We start from the raw sequence: 19,642 nt of genomic DNA on the forward strand, positions 1-19,642 counted from the left end.
GAACCATGTTTGGTCTGAAATGGAAAATGGCATTCATTTAAAAATACTAAAAATATTTTTCATCTCTGACAAAACCTTAAACAATTACTTCACTTTCATTTCATTTGAGGTTTCAGTGATTTTATTGATTTACTTCATAAAAATACTTTACTACCAAATACATATAAGAATATATAGCATGATTACATTCTATCATTTATATTTGTACATGTGCAATTTTCCAACAATAGAAATCTTTATTTTGATCAGATAATGAATATTTATGAAAATATTGTATTTAAGGCTTGGGAGTTACATATTTTAAAGGTTAACATATGTAGGAAAACTATGTTCATCATAAAATAGAAATCACTTTATCATATCTACAGATAAGAGTCTACAGTCCACAGCAGGCGTTGAGCGATTTCTTCTGGCCGGATGGACTCAGTCTGACCTGAGAATCTGACTGCCGCCTCAGTGTGACATTTTTCTTCACCTCTCTGTGGGAATCAGAAACAAGTTAAAGTGTTGCCATGGTATGTGAAGGGAAAGCTCAAACTCTCTGTCTCTCTGGCCTCCTACCTGGCGAGATGAAGCACTGTCTCCACGACATTGGTTCCCTCTTTGGCACTCGTCTCGCAGAACAGGGCGCCGTATGTCTGCAAGCAAAGCATCGACATACCTGACTGAAGGCAGTTTATTTAGACACCCGGGAGGCTGGGTGTCTGTATAAACACGGTTTAATCAGGTGGAATGAACAGCTACACACCTTGGCCAGCTTCTCTCCGTGAATACTGCTCACACAGCTCCCCTCTGGAAGCTGCTCTCGGAGGTCCACCTTGTTTCCAATAACACACACAGGGATTTTCTCCTCTGTTGAATTCTGTATTAAAAACAAACAACATTGTTTAATATATTAGGTGGTGTCACTATTTGACTTTTCATGCAACATTTCCACTGTTACCTGAATCTGATCCACCCACTCTCTGACGTTCAGGAAGCTGCTTTCTGAGGTGACGTCGTAGAGGAGCAGGACTCCATGAGCTTTACGGAAATAAGACCTGGCAATACTACGAAACCTACAATCCAAAGAAACGCTGTTTTTACTCTTGTGTATTTTACCATCTTGAGTCATTAAAAGCAACAATTCGAATAGATAACACCATGTTTTTTCCATGTGTAACTTCCTGATGATACCTCTCCTGCCCTGCTGTGTCCCAGATCTGCAGACTCGTCCTCTCTCCATCTACAAGCATCCTCTTAATTTGAAAATCAACCCCTGAGAACCAAAAAAGCAGTTTTACACATGTGAAATCAAGAATGAGTGTTGGATTACATGTGATGTCATTGCGGTGGCTCTTACCCAGCGTCGTCTGCATGTCTCCCCTGAACTCGTTGAGAGTCAGTCGCAGCAGGAAGCTGGACTTCCCCGCTCCTGCGTCTCCGGCTAACACCAGACGGTACATCGGAGCCGGGCCCTCACCTTCTTCTATGTCCGCTCCTAAATGCTTCGGAAACACAAGATAACAAGCTTGTCCAATTTAATGTGGAACATCTCAGTTTTTAGTGATCATTTGGTTGGTTGATTGGGAATGTTTATTCTTCACCAAAGTAAGTGGCCTAGAAAAGCAAGAACAATTAGCACTAAGCCTGATGAACAGTATTTAACTGATGACATTAACTATTTTTGTAGACTTTCCTCTGCCATTTTTATATTTGTTTTTTCCATAAAAGGACTACTTTGTTGGGACTGTTAAACACAGAGGATAGATCACTCTTATTAAACCTAGCTTTGTTTTGGGTGTCACAACAAAAGCCACACTGTCAGAAGTGCAGAAAACGTAACATTTTAAACTACATTTATTCCATTTGAAATTGTGATAAAATACAAATCCCTGCATTAACACTAACTGGGAAGGAGGTTATTATGCATCAAAAAGCTGTACCTTTGTAGAAAATGCAGACAAACGTCTTCGTAGTGACGATGTGATAGAGTTTGCTTTGCTGGGAGATACTGAAACTGTGGCTTCAGATTGCATTTCTGAAATCTGTAACCGAGAAAAGTAAATACTTATTTAAAGTTGTCACAGTTTACCAGCATAACATGAGCCATTATTTAAACCTGACCTCCATCTCAGACGGGACATAGGAGTAACTGTGGTGAACAGTCTCCGCGGAGACCCTACTGTCTTCGCTGTCGTAATCGCTGCCCGAGCCTTCAGCCGTGTCCATGGGCAGCGACACTCCACTGTCCAGGTACTTATCCGCCCAGGTGGACACATGAGAGAAAGTCGTTTTGCTGGGATCCGGCTCCGAGCTGCACCAAAGCATCAACACACATGCTGGCTTTAGCTGTGACAATTTAATTCAGAGAGATCAATCGGCAGATCCACAGAACTTGATGTACCTGCTATGGTTGAGTGTGCTCTGTCGGAGAGGCTTCATCCTTCGGGCTGGGATTTCATTTTGGGGAGACAGCTGTTGAGCAGATTAGGAATGTCAGGGAGAAAACTTTTGTATTTTATAACACTCGAACCAGTGAAAAAAATGTATTGTCAGCCTCTATCTGATGTAAAGTCAGTGTATCAGAAAAACAAGACTCACCCTCCTTTTAGCTGCAACCGCCTCACTGGCCAACGCAGAGCGCAGCCCTTCGTTGCTGTCATACAGCTTTTTGTTTGTTGCCCTAATGATGTGTTCAAGAAAATACAAGTCAGATACATGTAGCATTTATTGTCAGTTTTACAAAGGATTCTGCTTAGTTTTGGTATACGAAGCCTTCAGAACAGGTTACTACACTATAAACGTTTTACTGGAACTTTTTGGAAAGTGTTGAAACCTAAGATACGAAATCCCTGCATTCTTGATTACTGCACAAAAAGAAAAAGCACTACCTATATGTTCACACTAGACAGCATCATGAAGAGAAGAGCAGACTTACTGGAGAATCTGAATCTGATTGGCATATGACTGGTATTCGATAACCATCCTCTTCAATTCATCCGTTTCTCTGTAAAGAATAAACACCACATGAACAAGATGTTGTACTGGATGATGGATGGTATATCGTGTAAACCGACGAGTTGAGTCGAGTTTAAAGACACCGCCTCACCTCCCATGTTGAGCTTTCTGGTCTGCGTACATGTTCTTCAGTTTGTCCATCTCTGAGTGCAGGACAGCGATGTTTGTCTGGGCTTGGAGGAGAGAGGCCCGCAGATCCTCGTTTTCCTGTGGGGAGATTTGATGAGTAACTGGTAACTCTACACTACATACATGTGACTCAACTAAAACAATCACAACAGAGAACTCACCTGTGAGAGATGAGTGATGTGTCTGTTCAGCCTGACCACCTCCTCCTTTGAATCGTTGGAATCAGAGTCCTCTAGGCTCTTCAGAATAGACATTTACACAAGAAGGCTGTTAAATAGTTTCAAATGTTGATAAGCCAATGTGTTTTTTATAAAACAGAAAAAGATATGAACATTCCCTACTGCAGACCTGTATAATTAATATTGTTCCGCAGAGTTATTGCGTTTACATTGTTTTGTTTACTCTATGGTGTAGAGACAATAAGAGGGACTTCTTAAATAAAGACCACTGCCAAGCACAATGTTTAACTCACTTTGTAAAAGAAAGCATGTTTACTGTGAAACATGCTTTTCAATTTGTGGTAAAATAAGACAAATCCAAGTCTTTTTTTAACCTGCCAAATAATGGTCTTTGTTATTGGCAATCATGTATGAGACAGTGATGCTCCATTTTTACAAATAATATTATTGTAACTAGAGCAAGTTTTTAACATAAAACGACACTGTGTGACACTTTAGGTGCAGGGCAAGAATGTAGTTTTATTTTTTAGCACAAACTATGGAATATAGCATGGCCTGCACTGCACTAGGGCTGAACGATTAATCGATTTAAAAATCGAAATTTGAAATTATGCGATTATCAAATCGCAAAGCCTGCGATTTTTTTTTTACCTTTTTCTTTTATTCTTTACATTTTTTTGTTTTGTTTTGTTCTTCTTGTGTGTCAGTCATCCACACCAATCAGAAGTGCTGTGCTCCACATGTACCAGCCATTGTTAACCAATCAGAAGTGGCCCATGATAGAAGGTGATAGACAGACTGATCCAATCACCTGCCAAGTATTTTTGAAAGTGGCCTGCCTTTCCAAATGGCTTCCAATAGAGCTTTCCTAGATGGTTTGGTGAAACAAACCATCTGAGTCAGGTTAGTAATGCTCCATCACATGTTTTACATCTATTACAGGGTGAATCTTAAACTGAAGCTTGACTTTAAAAGTGAACCTATCATGCTATATTTGAAAAATATATTTTAGGGCCATACTTATATAAAACATTTCTGTGAAATTTTTTTTTCAAAATACCAAACAGATCACCCATTGTAGCCAGGCCTCATACTGCTCAAACCCCTCTTTTGCAGCCCTGTTAGAGAAACGCAGATTTTGGGTCCTTAGCTTGAAAAAAAGAAAGAAGCTAATGCCTGATCAGAATTCTACCAGAGATAAAGTTAAATTTGGTTATGATAAAACGCCATCCTGTTCTAAACCACATCAAGGATTATTTCTGAAACAGTATGGAGCTCAAATGCTTTTTCTCTTGCGGGTTTATCACAAGGTGAGTTCCTTTTGTATTTCCTGCTTTTTAAAAACACATGTGTTCGACACTACAGGTTAGCTCTGAGTGTTAGCGAGGCTTGCTAATGTAAACAAAGACGAGATTACGTCCAAAACACATCAGGCATTGTTTCTGATAGCAACTTTCTGTGGGTCCGCTGCCGATTTGACGTCAGTTCGGATGGACACGTCACAGCGGATGGAAATCTGGATCAGCTCCGTTGTAGCCCCGTTTTTAGAGATTTAGGTACGGAGGAAAAGAGAGAGGGTTGTATTTTCTGACGCTGCGTGAGTTCCCCGACGCACCGGGGACACATATTTATGTATAAAAGACATCACAAAGTGCATTTTGCCCTTTAAAAGCAACCCAACGGAAGTTTCATGTAAGTTTAGTTCTTTCACTCGCAGCTCGGGCCGCGGGGGTGCTAGAGACGGGAGCATGTTGATGCGACCTTCCTAGCCGGAGATATGGCCGCATTTTACAATAAACTTCCGTTGGGTCGCTTAAAAACCAATATCGCAAATCGAATCGCAATATTTGTCAGAAAAATCGCAATTAGATTTTTTCCCAAAATCGTGCAGCCCTACACCGCACCTCTAATTCATCAAAGTGACTCATTCTCTCACAATGGCTGAATAATCTTTAAAACGTTGCCCTTTGAGAGTTTACCTAAACAATTAGAGAAAGTGTTTTTATGTGGATGTCTGTTGCAGCAGAAATTGAGCCCTTGATGCATATGCAAAGGTGTAGGGTTTGTTTTTCCCGGTACCCTGGCTTTCCTCTTCTTTTTTATGATCTTAGAGAACATAATCATCATCTTCATCAGTCTACTTCTTCTTACAAGGTAAATGCAGGTTGTGAGAAACGTACCTTTAACAGTCTGTCCACTGTTGCATGAAGGTCTGTGACCTCGTTCTTGTGCTTCCTCTGCAAATTCGCCATTACTTCTTCCATTTTCTTACGCTCCTACAAAAATGAAACCAAAGAAGTAAAGAGGCGCGGCCAGACTCAGGCCTTAAAGAGAAGCTTTCATCTGCATCACTGAGGCTCTTTGTGGAGAAACCTGTAACCTGCAGCTGTGTGCTGCACTTCAAATATGCAGGTACAGAGAAATGTGCACTCTGCTATAGAAAACTTTTTTCTGCCTATTTCTCAGCTTGCTTTTTATTGCAGCTGCTTTTACGACAGCCCATTTATCTGATTTGATACATTTCCCTTTCTATAGACGTGTAAGTGTAAATCACAGGAGCCAGCATTCACTCTAATACTGCAGGTATCATACTTACATTGTCTCGTACTCTCTCCTCTGTTCTGGCAAGCTGCTGCTGAATATCTTCCTCCAGTTCTGTCAGCTGACTGTTATTCATCTCTTCAGTTCTGTTTGAACAAAAAAGTATGTTTAATTTTGTTGGCAGCCTCACCGCTTCTAAATCAAAGCCGAATCTCCAACAGAGGTCCAAAATCCATTTGAAAATTCTACCTGACTGACTTGAACTTGCTGTCGTTGTGACTGTTCAGTCAGACAACTCACGTGTTTCTTAATATGTTTATTAGAAGCAGCATATAGTTTGAGTTTGGCGTCTAGGCTCGGGCCTCATCACTCCACAGATTTACAAAGAACATTGAGTGATGATTAGATAACTATCCCCTGAGCCTACAGGTGGAAGCTGGGGGTGGAAGGTGGGCAAGCAAGCCCCAGCAACATGACACACAGGGCAGCAGACCACGTGGCAGCTTAATAGCAGCGGCATGTTTAGGAGAATGTGTTTGTTGGTTGTAAGAGGGACGAGGTGCGTCACGTGTTAATGTCTGATTGGTGCTCGAGTTGACTGCCTGAACTAGCTCGCAGGCTTCGCCCCATCTGTGCTCTCGTCAGACAACACAATAACATACCAGTGGGGGGGGTAATATTTATAAATAATACCCCATGTATAATGGTTTTAGTTTAGTATATTTTTTTGAAAAGGACAATATGTCAAACGTCTATTCATCACAACATAGTGGAAACATAGGTACTAAAATAACAAGTCAAGCAGAACATTTAAGTCTTCCTTCTTCCTTGAATGAGGAATGTCACCTTTCTCATGCCCTGTAGTTACTGAACCACAGAAAGAGCTTAAACAAAAACAGCTGGCACAGAGTTTATTCCCGTATGTAGGAGTGAAATTCAATAGTGGATTAAAGGTACTATGTGACAGGTCACTAACGTCTTTCTTTTAAACACAACCTATATTTAAAATAATTCTAAAGGTTCTTCAGCCTGAATAGCAGTAACCAATGTAAAACATATTACATTGAAATTATAGTCAAGCATCTTTTTTCTTTGCCAAGGACACTGAAGTCACTTCAGTTCCATTTTCAAAGAAAACATTTGTTCACTACAGAATTGTGTTTGTACAATGTGTCTTGAAAACGCTGTACAGTATCTAAGAACTTGACTTTTAATACAGTTAGAAACACATTGAAATCTATTTATCCAAAGGTGGTACATTTTAGATTTGGGAGTTTCGTGGTTACTGCAGAAATATGGCACTACAACATGGCAGGAAGAAGACCCGCTCTATATGTCGATGTATACTAATATATTTATTATTACTATTATATTACATTTCTGCCATACATCCCATGATTACTACACACTAGTCGTTTAAATGAAGCAGTTAATCCCAGTTGCTGCAGTGGAGGCAGTGCCTGGGGAATGAATAGTCTCTGTGGTTTACCGCCACAAGAGGGCAGCAGCTCTGAGGTGAAAACTAATCCACAGGAAGTTTTGCTGCATTGAGTACAATTATGATTCAATGAAGTGTGTGAAACTAAAAGCAAACTGTCCAACAAATTAACTTTTAACCATTTTTGCTCATACAGAATCATTAGCCACATAACACATGTCCATCATCATAAACACCTTTGTAATGTGGCTAATTGTTTAAAAAAGTTTCATAATCATTTTCTTTCCATTTCCCAGGACACATGTTCTGAACTGCACTGACCCCACATTATGCTCACCGCTTCATACTGGTCTCCAGTTGTTCACACTCCAGTCTGTTCTCCAGGTTTAGACTGATCAGAGATTGAATTACTTCCTCATACTGCTGCAGAAGTGTTTTGTTTGCAGAGGAGTGAATGGTCTGGTAAAGATCCGCCAGCTGCTCCCTGAGACTGTGGGAGGAGGACAAACAGTTACTGTCAGCAACAAACAGGGCACTTACATTTCTACCCAAAATGTAGTTTCTATTATCAAATACTAACCAGAATACTAACCAACACCTGCCTTCAGTAAAATCTCAAAATTGTATCTAGAAGCAGCATTTTTAGGCCTATTTTAGCTACATTTAAAATTTAAATGTTGTCAACTTTATCAGTAACTACATTTTATAAAACAAAAAACATATTATCATGTGTGCAACTCCTACACAGTATCACCATTAGCCTCACAGTATTGGGCTCAGCAACAGGTGGATGTACATAAAGCTCAGTAATTCCTTTACAGGCATAATTGTTAGTATATTATAGTATATGACCTGAACAGCAGCAGACAAACATACACTAATAAGCACAGTCTCTTGTCCACATGTATTAAGTTCTGCTAAAACAACTGGAGAAAATGTGTCCCTGTCATATATGTTTAACTTGCAGATCTGTTGAATACCATTGTTATGAAAACACTTCCATACAGAAGTAATGCATGTAAGATATGTGGTTGATGATACAGTAGCAGTAAGATGTTATGTTCTAAATACTAACCGTTTATAGTCAAAAGCTGTTCATATGGTTGTCAGAGGGTTTTATCTGTAGTTTTCCTTCTCCATAATGGCCACTTTGAAAGTAAGAATCCCACTTCGCATTTGCCAGTTGGATGCCAGCTACATGTACCATTAACATATAAAGGTACACCTTTATTCACTTAGTTAATTCAATGTGTATCTTTCAGTGGTGGAAGAAATACTCAGATCTTGTACTTAAGTAAAAGTAGAAAAGTGTAGGAATACTGTTACAAGTAAAAGTACTGTATTCAAAGTGTTACTCAAGTAAAAGTAAAAAAGTATTGGGACTATATTTAAAGCACTATAAGTAAAAGTGCTTGTTATGCAGATTTGCCAATTTCAGAATCATATTACATGTTTGATTATAATTATTGATACCATCATGTGTTTATCAAGATGGTAAAGGTCATATTTAAGTGTTGATCATATTGTTTATCTCAATAATCTCAGTAACTACAGGTAGCCTACTTCATAAATGAAGTGGAGTGTGAGTAGTACAATATTTAACTCTGAATTGTAGTGGGGTAGAAGTACTAAAGTAGCATGCAATTAAAATATTCAAGTAAAGTACCTCAGAAGTGTACTTAAGTACCGTACTTGAGTAAATGTACACGTTACTTTACACCACTGGTATATTTTGTGTATGTGTGGCTTATGACTTGATCAATTTGAAATAAACTATGTTTAAGTTAAAGGAAAGAGGGAAAACGTCCAGCAACAGGTTCCAGAGCAGTCCTTAAAATGACACACCATTAGCCGCTGGCTACCAAATCCTAAAGGTAAACAGGAGCGGTCAGCCGGATGTGAGTTTACCTTTCGGAGAGAAGAGACTCCGCATCAACCCTGCCGACAAACTCTTCCCTCGGACACGCTTGGTTTTGGAACGACCCAGAGCCAAAAGACGCCAGATCCAGAGTCTCAGAAACCTCTTGAAACCTGGAGGAAAACATGCTGTAGTCGATGTATCCGTCCTGGTCCCCACCGAACTTGTCGAACAAAGTTTGGATCTCAGTTTGGGACACGTTCAGCTCCCGGCAGACAACCGTGAAGTCCTCGTACTCTATCTTACCGGATTTGTTCACATCACAAGCAGAAAATAACCTATGAAGACTGGGTGGGTCCATATTTAAATTGATAAAACACATACAAAGTATACAAATAGTTAAAATTAAACCCGGCTTCTGCCACACGGACTAACTTCGGCTGCGTGCCAACACAATAAAAGCCTCCGTTAAATGTCGGAGGATCCTCTTATTGGTCCAATTTAAGTGTAGGCGGGTATTCCGAATAAAAGCACCCTGTGTGCCTCTTCCTACCTGGATTCTATCAGGTTTTTTCAGAAATATTATTTATTCGGCTTAATCCTGCTGTATGCCATCCCTGTGCGGAGTAACTCTGTAATACAATAGAAACACAACACATACGCAAGTATGTGGCTCTATTTACCTTTAAGGTGTGTGTATGAGTGTTATCAGAGATACTCCTCTTTGTTCCCTTTCCGTCTGAAGAGTGTTTCTGACGCCACCCAAAGAGACTGAATCAGCAAAAAAAGACTATTAAAACCTACAAAATGTTAACATTGTGGCAATATATATTTTTAATATTGTAAATGGACATTTCTGCTCCGTGCTACCTCTTTTGAATCAGCATAACTTTCCACTTCGAAAATAGTAATGTCATATTGTGTTACATTTTACTGCACTCATTTTCCTACACAACTATATTTTGTGTAAATATTGTCTTTATTTTTCATTTCTTACAATAATCTTAGCTTTTAAAGTTTGTAATATATTTGTATTGGTATATATATATACATATATATATATATATATATATACACTATATTCTTCTTGATGTGCCTTTGTATGCACCACTTATACCATAGCAAATTCCTTGTATGTGTAAACCTACTCGGTAATAAATCTAATTTTTATATATGTAGATTAATCAAACTGATTCATCTATCTGCATAAATAATGAGGAAATGTCATAGGGCCATATAATCCTGAGCCATTCAAATAAGAAAGTATCCATTTGAGCTTTATTTGAAAAATTAAAATAAAGTGCTTTTTATATACAATACAAAAAAGAAAAAAAAACAGTAGTGATGTATGATACAAAAAATACAATTCACAATATTTTTACATTGGCAGCTGAATTTACAAAACCATTTTACATAAAAACTCTTTTTACTTACATGTTGACAAGAGTCTGAGCCACTTGTACTCTCACAAATAGAAGGCCACACTATAAGTGGTTCATTAGGAGAAAGCAGACAACGATACTTTCACTGTGGCATTTATCGTTTAGGCTTGTATTCAAATAAAAGCATGTTCAGTACCTACACATATTTCACTAAATCACAGCCACTTTATATTTGTTCTGCAATTTAATATTTTTCCGATGACAGACACTTCACCGAAAGCTGCCATTTCTTTGTCTTTAATAACAGTCAAACCACAAATCTTTCATACTGCATGATTGATTATAGCCGACCAGTCTTTAAAATCCACATAGTTATATCTGCAGTGCCATTTACAAGAAATGTAACATAATACTAATACCTACCTATAATTCAGTATTTTTATAAATCAGCCAGTGGTTATTCATGTGCTACAGTTTTAGAATAAAATGTAGTCCCTGACTAAAGTTGAAGCCACTGTGAAATAAAAAACAAACAAACCTCATGACAGTATTAAATCACATGTATTCAATGTTTTAACTCTTTTTTCTGATCATGGCCAGTCCTGTCACACCTACAGTGTAGCATTTGACTCACAGCACTACTACCTGGTTAGTTTATCATCCCAAGAGGCACGTCTCTTGATTATTGTCTCAGAAGGCATTATTCGTTTCAGATTTATTATCAAATCCATAACCTGCATTGTACTAAGGCTTTTCAACATCATGTGCAAATCCTCTGCATTTTGACTCGAGCAGTATGCCTTCCTGCATTTTGTGGAATTTTAATTTTGCTGCCCGCATTACAACACTTGAGCCAAAGTCAAGTATCATATTGTATAAAAATGCTTTCAAGTTTTTCCGACATCTAGCTCACAAATTTGGTGGATCATATGGATTATAATTCATTATTTTGGATTAAGAAAATGGCTAATCAAGATAATTAAAAAGTACAATTCTACTAGGTGAAAATGAAAATTATTACTTTTATGTTTGTCTTTCAAACCATTTAAGCAAGCAGAGGGAGATTTTTTCCATTCATTAACTTCCATAAATGAATATGTGTATCAATTTGAGGCTATACAGATGTGTGTTATTTAAATCAGATTATGAATAGTTGTGATATTTAAATATGCTTTATTATTTCCCTTTAGGAATAGCGATAGATATTTGTAATATTACAGAATGTCTATGAACATGTTCTCTCTTTCTCTAATAAAAAACATTTGACCAATCTTCCGCACTAAAATACACAAAAATGGCTAAAATCTCTTGCATACTCAGATTTAGTGTGATGATGTGAGTGTGTGCCTGGGTGGGTGTGTGTGTTTGCAGTGCCACTGATCCTAAAGTAATGAACAGCGGCAACACCTTTGTGCTTACTCAGTGTCGAGGTGAGGTGTTCTTGGTGTTTCCCTCACTTCACATTATTTCGTTTGCATAGACTGCCTATCTCATGAACAGCATGAAAATACCTGGAATGAGATTTTTCCCTTTTTCACATTTGGTGAAAGAACCCCCTGCTGAAAGTCAAGCTTCCACAGAGAAATATTTGTATCCACTAATAATACAATACTTTACAATAAGAGCATAATGTGTCTTTATTTATGACTATATAATATTAATGTTTTTGGTGTGAAGTGATTGAGGTGGTAAGAGTTTCTACAATATTTCTATGAGGTGATTCCTTGTTTGTGTTTTCTTTCAGTTTCATATAAAATGGGTGCTTTTTTTATCAAACTTTTCAGTCTATTAGTACAACTCTCTTTTAATGTTTTCTCACTTTCTGTTATATTCAAGCCTTAAACAAGGAGTATACTTCTGTGAATGCACACTGACTTCTTTATCTTTTTTTCTTGCCTGCTACTGTATAGTTGGTGTATACTCTGGTGTGTGTTTACCTTGCTACGGTACAGTACATAGTGCATAGCCTCTGCAAAGGGTAGGCTTTTACCAAATGAGAATGAAAATATAACAGCAAAAACTGTTAGCTGTTTGTTAGTGGGAACATTTCTGAATATCTCTGTACCTTCAAAGCATTACCGGTAGATAATCTGGACGGACTGTGGCGATGCTATGAAATCTAATCTGAATTATACTTGTGACGCCTCCCCCATGCTTATTACATTCCTGTGAGCTGTTTGTGAAAGCGTCAAAATCCTAAAGGCAAAAATAGTACTTCTTCAGTGTGCTTCAAATGCACTTCAATAGGGGGAGTGACAGGAAAATCAAATGAACGTGGACCACAGGGACAGAACGAAAAAGAAAAGTGCAAAATCTGTGTAATGAAAAGTCTCTCCACGAAGAGTCCGATGAACCTCAGTTTTCCCTCGTACAGGGTTGTGTCTCTCTCAGCAAGTGCACTCTTTTCCTTAAGGTTTAAAATGAGTCTCTCCGCACATCATGAAGCCCGCCTCACACTATAGAGTCTTTAATCTCAGAGCCCAGTCTGACTCGTGGTCGTGGGCAAGTTGGAGAAATCTCTACTCGGCTTTCTTTCAAGTTCAGAAGCCTCTTCTCGGACTCTGAGAAGCTCTTGCTGTTGTCGGGCGACGAGCACTCGTGCGGAGGAGTGCCGCAGATGTAGTTGTCATTGAGGGTCTGGTAGCCCTTGTGATCTGACGCTGACGGTGTGACTGCGTTTCCGTTTAGCGGCAAGTTCTCCGCCGGTTTCCCCACTATCCTGGGCTTCTTCTGCTGCAAGTTAGGGCACTCTCCCTCCTTGAGTATGGACTTCATGTGGTCGCGGTTCCTGTAGACGACAAACAGAGAGAAGACCACCAGGGAGAAGGCCAGGAGGGCACACACTACTATCAACTCATTCCAGTAGGTCTTGGTGTTGATCTGCGGGGAGCGGGCCTGTCCTGGCAGGATGATAAACTCCTCCTGTGAGACCTGGGGCGTACGTGAGTGGCCTCTCAGGGTGGTGCTCTCCAGCTTGGCCTCGCCCCTCACACAGTAGTTTGCCAGCAGCTGTCTGAAGCCTTCCTCCACTGACCAGCACTCGTAGGTTTCCTGCTTGTCAGCCTGAGCTACCACTACCAGCCCCCCCTCTGGGCTGGGGTAATGGAAGTGACCTGAGCCCTCACTGAACTCCCACTTCCTTTCAGCCAAATTAGAGCGCAGCTTGCAAGGGAGTACTTTGAACGTGTTGGCTGGGATAATGATCACCTGGCATGAAGACATTTCTGTGGGAAGGCAAAGCAGAGACTTAGATAGAGTCAGACATGGCATGTAATAAGCTGTGCCGCCTTATCTTGAGCAGGATTCAGAATAATAAGTGTTTGACGCAATGAACACATTTGTAATCACGACTTAAATTGAAAGGCATAACAGAAAAAATCCAGTGCACAGTTGCTGCTCTGTAAATCTTTGACAGAGAGAAAAGGAGTTCACTTACTTGAAGGTGGAGGTTTAGCAAACCTTGGGCTTGGCGATGCCTTGTCGCAAATAGCTGATGTATCTGCATCGTCTACATCCTGCTGCCAGGCACTAAAACACATATATTTTTTAATGAGAAACCATCCAAGAAGAAATAGATTGTCTTAAATGAATAAAAGTGTTTGTCAGATTATTGTGCAGAGGGGATGCATACCTGCTTGGTGGAGCCTGTCTAACATCTACACACTGCTTCCCGTTCCAGGCACAGTAAGGATCCCTGGAGAGGATGCACTCCCCACAACTCTGATAATTAGTGCAGTTAGCTACTGGGACCTCCACCAGTTCAGAGAAAGAAGAAACATAAAGCTGACCCTGTGGAGAAGAGATGACAAAGCAGGGAAGTCCCCAAATACAGGTGGGTTACTAATTTCATCCAGACTCTTCCTTGTTTAATAGTTGCACTTTTCTTAACAACAACAACAACAACGTAAAAGTTATTTATTTGCTTTAATGTACTAATCCAAGCACAGAAACAAAGACAAGTCATGATTCAAGAAGTTCACAATTAGCTGTTTGCAGATCCCCTGAGAGACATGCATGTAATTAGCTGAGCATGAGGTCTTCTTTAGGCTGTGACTCTTAGTGACAAATGGAATATTTAAACAGCCAATAAATGCATTTCCAGAGCATGTTTTCAGTTCACACAGTGAGAAAGCTATGTGGAACAAACCGGTCTTATTTATTCTTCTCTCATCACTCCACTATACCTTTTCAGTGTCCAGCTCTATGTGTTGCACTGGTTGGGAATCAAGGAAGAGCGTCATCTCCTCAATGATGTGCATCTTGTTTTTGACATTAATGGCTTTGTGAATCCTCCCATCATCTAAAAGACACAGAATCGCTTGCAATTAGATCAACAAATTACACAGAATGCTACAAAAGGGTAGATGAGTTAGTTTGTGTGCAGGAAACCATTACCTGTGCCAATGAAGAGCACATTATATGCCTTTTTGGCTGCCTGGACTCGATGGACAGCGATCTGCGTGTAGCGAACGTTACGTTTCAGCAGGAGAGGCTGACTTCGGATCACGCTGTCCATCAGGAAATGATCTTTGACAAAATTCAGCACCTTGTCTGGCATGTGCAGCGACGACGAGATGCCCTGTTCTCTGGCAGCATTTGTAATACACTGTGGAGGAAAAATCACGAGTCATTTAAAAACATTCACACACATACTGTAGGACAATGTCTGACACATAATGCAAGGGCTTCAATGTTTCATTTTTTGATTGAATCAACTCTGATGAGCTTGCCAGGAAATGAAAGTGGCAGTCATTTGAAAATAATAAGGTGAGAGGTGAACAAGCTCAACAGATATCTGCTTGAGCCTTAATCGTCAGTAACACTCAAGGACGTGGCTGATGAGCAGGCAGTCACGTATGAAACTCGTTCATGCAGCTGACATGGATGTTTCTAACTGTTTCTCCAGCAGAGGGCAGCAGGTGGTTACTCACCACTCCAGGCCGAGGCTCAGGGACTGGATGATTGTAAGTGTACCACTGTTGAGTCTCTCGGTTGACTTCGCGGTATCGCCCGTTGAAAGCCTTATCCACCTGGTCCATAGTGAAGGCACACACTGCAGAGCTTCCTGAAGCACCTTTATACCTGAGAAAACATCACATTGGATTTAGAGGTTGGACTTAAAAGTTGTGCAATGGGTGCATCAGTAGCTGTGTCTTTATATATACGTGTATGCAAACTCTGTATGTACGCAAGACACGTGTTAACATGTTAATGTGCATTTTTAATATGCAGTATGTATGATTGTTATACTCTACAGAACTTCAGGACAGAGTTCAGAACAAATTATTTAGAACAATTTCATCACCTCCTATGAAAGTTACCCCTCTATTATTTTGCATTTGCACTTTTGGTTTTAATCATTTATAGTATACCTCAGATAAAGACACATTTTATTCCTCACGTGCCATATTTGTTCAAGATATCTGACAGTATAACAACATTAATTTTGTGACATGTTGCAGTGAAAGTTGTAGCTCACCACTGAGAGGTGAAGACTCCATAAAACACAGTGTTCTTCCAGTCGTCGGGGCTGGGTGTCAGCACAAACATGTCTTGGATTATGTTGAAGGGGAACCCATCATCAGGCAGAGAGCAGAGCAGCTGAGCCTTCAGGAAGGTCGTCCATTTCTTCTGCAGAACCCTCTCGCCTCCCATGTCGCCCTGCAACACAGATATCGCAGGGATGGAGCAGTTTAACATGTGGGCAGTAGAGGGTGCAATAATATAAGATTGACATCTGTCTGAGCTGAGGCGGTTGACAATGCTTCAGGAATAACGGTTTGATGCACAGCTGTGATTTGATGGGATGTGACAGGCTTGTAAAAGGCATGAAATAATGATGTGCACCGTATGGCATGTTGGCACGGGAAACCTCACATACCATAACATACAGTATATTGTATGATATATTATATTAGGAAAATAGTTCTGTCATCTACCTTCTCCATGACTAAAAACAGAAACAGAAAAAAAGCGCTGTGTCCAAAGGTGAAGCACTTTGAATTGAGGTAATTGGAAACGTTAACCTCATGTAGTAAAACCATAATGAGCTCAATCACTTGTGCCTGTTACACAGATACACCCGGGGGCAGAAGGCTTTTAGGTCATGAAAACAATATGCATCATCACAACTGGCTTTGACAAGAAAACAAGAAAAAAAACACTTGGGGCTTTGAGGAGGGCAAATGCTTTTAAATAAAAAGAAAAAAGAGGCTTTGCTCCCCGTCAATTCTTCTTCACTAACACTATGGCTCTGATGCAATGCCTTTGGCAATAGCCTTCAAAGTGATGTGTTGCATAGGACCTCCTTGACAAACAGACTCATTTGGCTACATCTTTTACCCTCAATGTTTTAAAGTATGTGATGTATGGCAGTATATTCCACAAGGAGTTTTGGGTCTCAGGAAAGTACACTAACCAGGGGCTGTACTGATTTTTACAAAAAAGACCTGACATTTAAAAGGAGGATAATAATCATACTGTCTATTTTACATACAGTTCATAGTAACAATTATTCCCGTCTTCTCCCAGGCTTAGATCTACAGTAACAAGATTAAAGTTGGCTGCCGGAAGAAAAAGCAGTTTTAAAAAAGTGCAGAGGACCAAAGAGAAATACGAAATGATCTAAAATACATAGGACCTTCTAACATGAAGCTTCAATTGATTCCACTTAAGTATTACATTAATCAGAGTAAAAGGCAGCGCTGGATGGGGAAATGAAACATGACCAATACTGAGCTTCTGAAGCAATTACTCTTTGCAGTAAGCCAGGCAGATGATTAGAAACATACAGTACAGTATGTTCTCTTTCTGCCGAAACCTCGTTTCATAATGTAAATGCCACTCTGTGCTTAAACTGACTTCTGAATAATTTAACTAAATGCATCCCATTTATTAATCCCTTGTTAAAAGCATCCCTTGTTCAAAAGGCCGTTTAAAACGCATGAACATGGCAGGCAGTAATGGCTTCTTTCTGGGAACTTTATAATCCGGCTAACTGAGAACATGCTTTGTTCTGTTTGCTCCGAGCAAAAAATGGTTTACCATTCCATAGTTAGCCTCTATGAAGTGGAACTTGTGTACTAAACACCTGAATAAACAACAAAGAGCGGACTGCTGTAGACACAGTACGTCAAACAAGGGACTAGGGAGAAACGGATTGGATTTAAAGCAACCATTTATTTGAACAGGAATCCCTGTATGGTATTACTTAAAGGAACTGACACTATCTATATTCAAATATTTTAGGAAGCACACTCCCAAAATTAAACATGTTAATTACCTCCTAACTAAAAACGAAGCATGAGTCAATATTTATATAACTGCGTTTTTAATTGGATGTATAGAAAAACTGAGAGTATAATTTCATAAATATTTGGAAACGTAACCCTTAGGCGGTCCCGACCCAACCATGTCTGTGATTCCCGGCTGGGCTTTCTATTATAAATGAATATAAAAACTATACTGGATCTCTTCATCGGAGTACAAAACAAATAACTAAAACATTATCAGTTTGCAAAAAAACAACAGGTCTTTAGAGACTCTGTTTTTTTATGAGAAAATCTCAAAGTCTCAGTGAATATTTGTCATTCTTGTACCTCGATAAACATGATTAGAAAGACAGCAGTCTGATCTGGAGAACGGGTTTTGCAAAGTTAATGATGTTTACAGAAATGAGAAGACCCTCAACGATGTTAACAAATGCTGTGTGAGGTCTGTATCTCAAAAGCCCTGGGTTTAAGTATTTGAGCAGGTGATAATCCACTTCTGTGCATGGATCTTGAGCTACAGTTATCCAAAAGACATTTCGACTTGGCTACAGAGTCCTGTCTGAGCACAAATATTTGTCTGAAACGTGATAAGATTTGAGGGAGGAGAGGATCTGGAGAAATAGAACAAACAGGGAAACATGCAAGAGGAATGTTTTTCTGTAACAAGAGATCCTGCGTCACTGCAGAGAAAGACTGTAAGCTACACTCATCATAGTCAGGCTGTAAGAAGCTTTCAGAAGGATCCTGCTGTGTGCTTCTGTATAGGAGCATGTACTGTCTATAAACACATGAAATGCACAAACACACAAACAAACCCTCTCCCTGGTCAGATAGATCCCTATAGTAATGTGAAGGGGTGTCAGGATGTATAGCTAAAGGGGGAAAAGGCCCCTTTAGATGGACTATCTCCCTTCAAGCATCACTCACCTTACACACGCGAGCGATGCGTGACACAATGGTGTTGTCAAAGAAATCAAACTCCTTTCCTGCTTCACTGAAGAAGAAGTAAATCTTATCGTCGTCGCCCACGAGGTTGCCCTTGGGCAGGCTCTCCTGTATGTAGGCAGAGCCAACAAAGGCCGGGTCTGAAAGAAAAATGACGCAAGTCAAACTACAGTAGATGAAATTCAGGCGTCTAGAGACGGACGTTCTTATTTCCTCTGACATCAAAATACTAAATGGAAAATTCAATTGCGACAAGGACACTTTGCATCTGTATAATCTCGAATGGTGTCAAATACTATTCGCATGCAGCATATCTGGCATGAACAGTTTGAGAATGTCTTCTATCTTATACAAGATATGATATCAAATGATATATTTCTTTATTAAATGACAATTTAATGAAAAGTATTGCCTTCCAATTGTACCTTGAAGCCAGTTGAGTGAGTTTTCTGTTTTCAGAGCAGTTCCTTGGCTTAGACTCTTGTAAATGATGGGTTCATTTCCTTGGAAATTACTGACTGTTCCGGCATACAGCTCCCCATCTGCAACGCAATGAAGAAGACCAGAATAATCACAGTGTGTTACCACAAGGGAATGGGCTTCTGCGTCACACACAGTAATGAAATCCAGAGGTTTTATCCCAATTTGTACATATTAGGCACCTGTATCTATTTACAATACTGGTTCTCACAGTGGTTTCAGTTAATTTAACAATTAAAGCAAAACATTAAAAAAAATACTCATTCTATCAACATCCTTGGACCTACCAGCCATGATGGCAGTGGACTTGTATTCAGGGTTAAATGGACAACGGCTTCTTCCATCTTCTGTCACAATCTCACCGGTATCACTTGTGACAAGGGAGAAGTCTGCAGAGTTCTGGGGAGCAGACACACATC

The 19,642-nt window shown here is 39.7% G+C and overlaps 2 protein-coding genes across 3 annotated transcripts in view; both read right to left on the bottom strand.

The window, feature by feature from the left end:
• Window positions 1–87: 87 nt before the first annotated feature.
• Window positions 88–9,579, bottom strand: rasef2 (RAS and EF-hand domain containing 2). The gene is made up of 17 exons (XM_010792748.1): window positions 9,196–9,579; window positions 7,625–7,777; window positions 5,905–5,995; window positions 5,489–5,584; window positions 3,291–3,368; window positions 3,092–3,207; window positions 2,921–2,989; window positions 2,584–2,665; window positions 2,387–2,457; window positions 2,107–2,296; window positions 1,926–2,027; window positions 1,343–1,487; window positions 1,177–1,258; window positions 944–1,058; window positions 749–862; window positions 562–638; window positions 88–479 (listed from the first exon to the last, which is right to left on the bottom strand). The coding sequence occupies exons 1-17, from the start codon at window positions 9,525–9,527 to the stop codon at window positions 377–379; spliced, it is 2,016 nt and encodes a 671-aa protein (XP_010791050.1). The 5' UTR covers window positions 9,528–9,579; the 3' UTR covers window positions 88–376.
• Window positions 9,580–11,116: 1,537 nt separating this feature from the next.
• The window catches only part of sema4ba (sema domain, immunoglobulin domain (Ig), transmembrane domain (TM) and short cytoplasmic domain, (semaphorin) 4Ba), a 43,438-nt gene continuing 34,912 nt past the window's right edge, over window positions 11,117–19,642 (bottom strand). For both annotated transcript variants that reach the window (XM_010792750.1, XM_010792749.1), the window contains exons 6-15: window positions 19,511–19,622; window positions 19,169–19,285; window positions 18,726–18,883; window positions 16,007–16,188; window positions 15,459–15,609; window positions 14,923–15,133; window positions 14,712–14,827; window positions 14,159–14,316; window positions 13,964–14,055; window positions 11,117–13,751 (exon numbers count right to left, since the gene is read on the bottom strand). In XM_010792750.1, the coding sequence (XP_010791052.1) occupies window positions 12,979–13,751; window positions 13,964–14,055; window positions 14,159–14,316; window positions 14,712–14,827; window positions 14,923–15,133; window positions 15,459–15,609; window positions 16,007–16,188; window positions 18,726–18,883; window positions 19,169–19,285; window positions 19,511–19,622 (2,070 nt within the window). In that variant the 3' untranslated portion in view covers window positions 11,117–12,978. The remainder of the gene's footprint in view (window positions 13,752–13,963; window positions 14,056–14,158; window positions 14,317–14,711; window positions 14,828–14,922; window positions 15,134–15,458; window positions 15,610–16,006; window positions 16,189–18,725; window positions 18,884–19,168; window positions 19,286–19,510; window positions 19,623–19,642) is intronic.

The sequence above is a fragment of the Notothenia coriiceps genome, unplaced genomic scaffold (genome assembly GCF_000735185.1).
Source record: "Notothenia coriiceps isolate Sejong01 unplaced genomic scaffold, NC01 NC01_scaffold00036549, whole genome shotgun sequence".
NCBI lineage: Eukaryota > Metazoa > Chordata > Actinopteri > Perciformes > Nototheniidae > Notothenia > Notothenia coriiceps.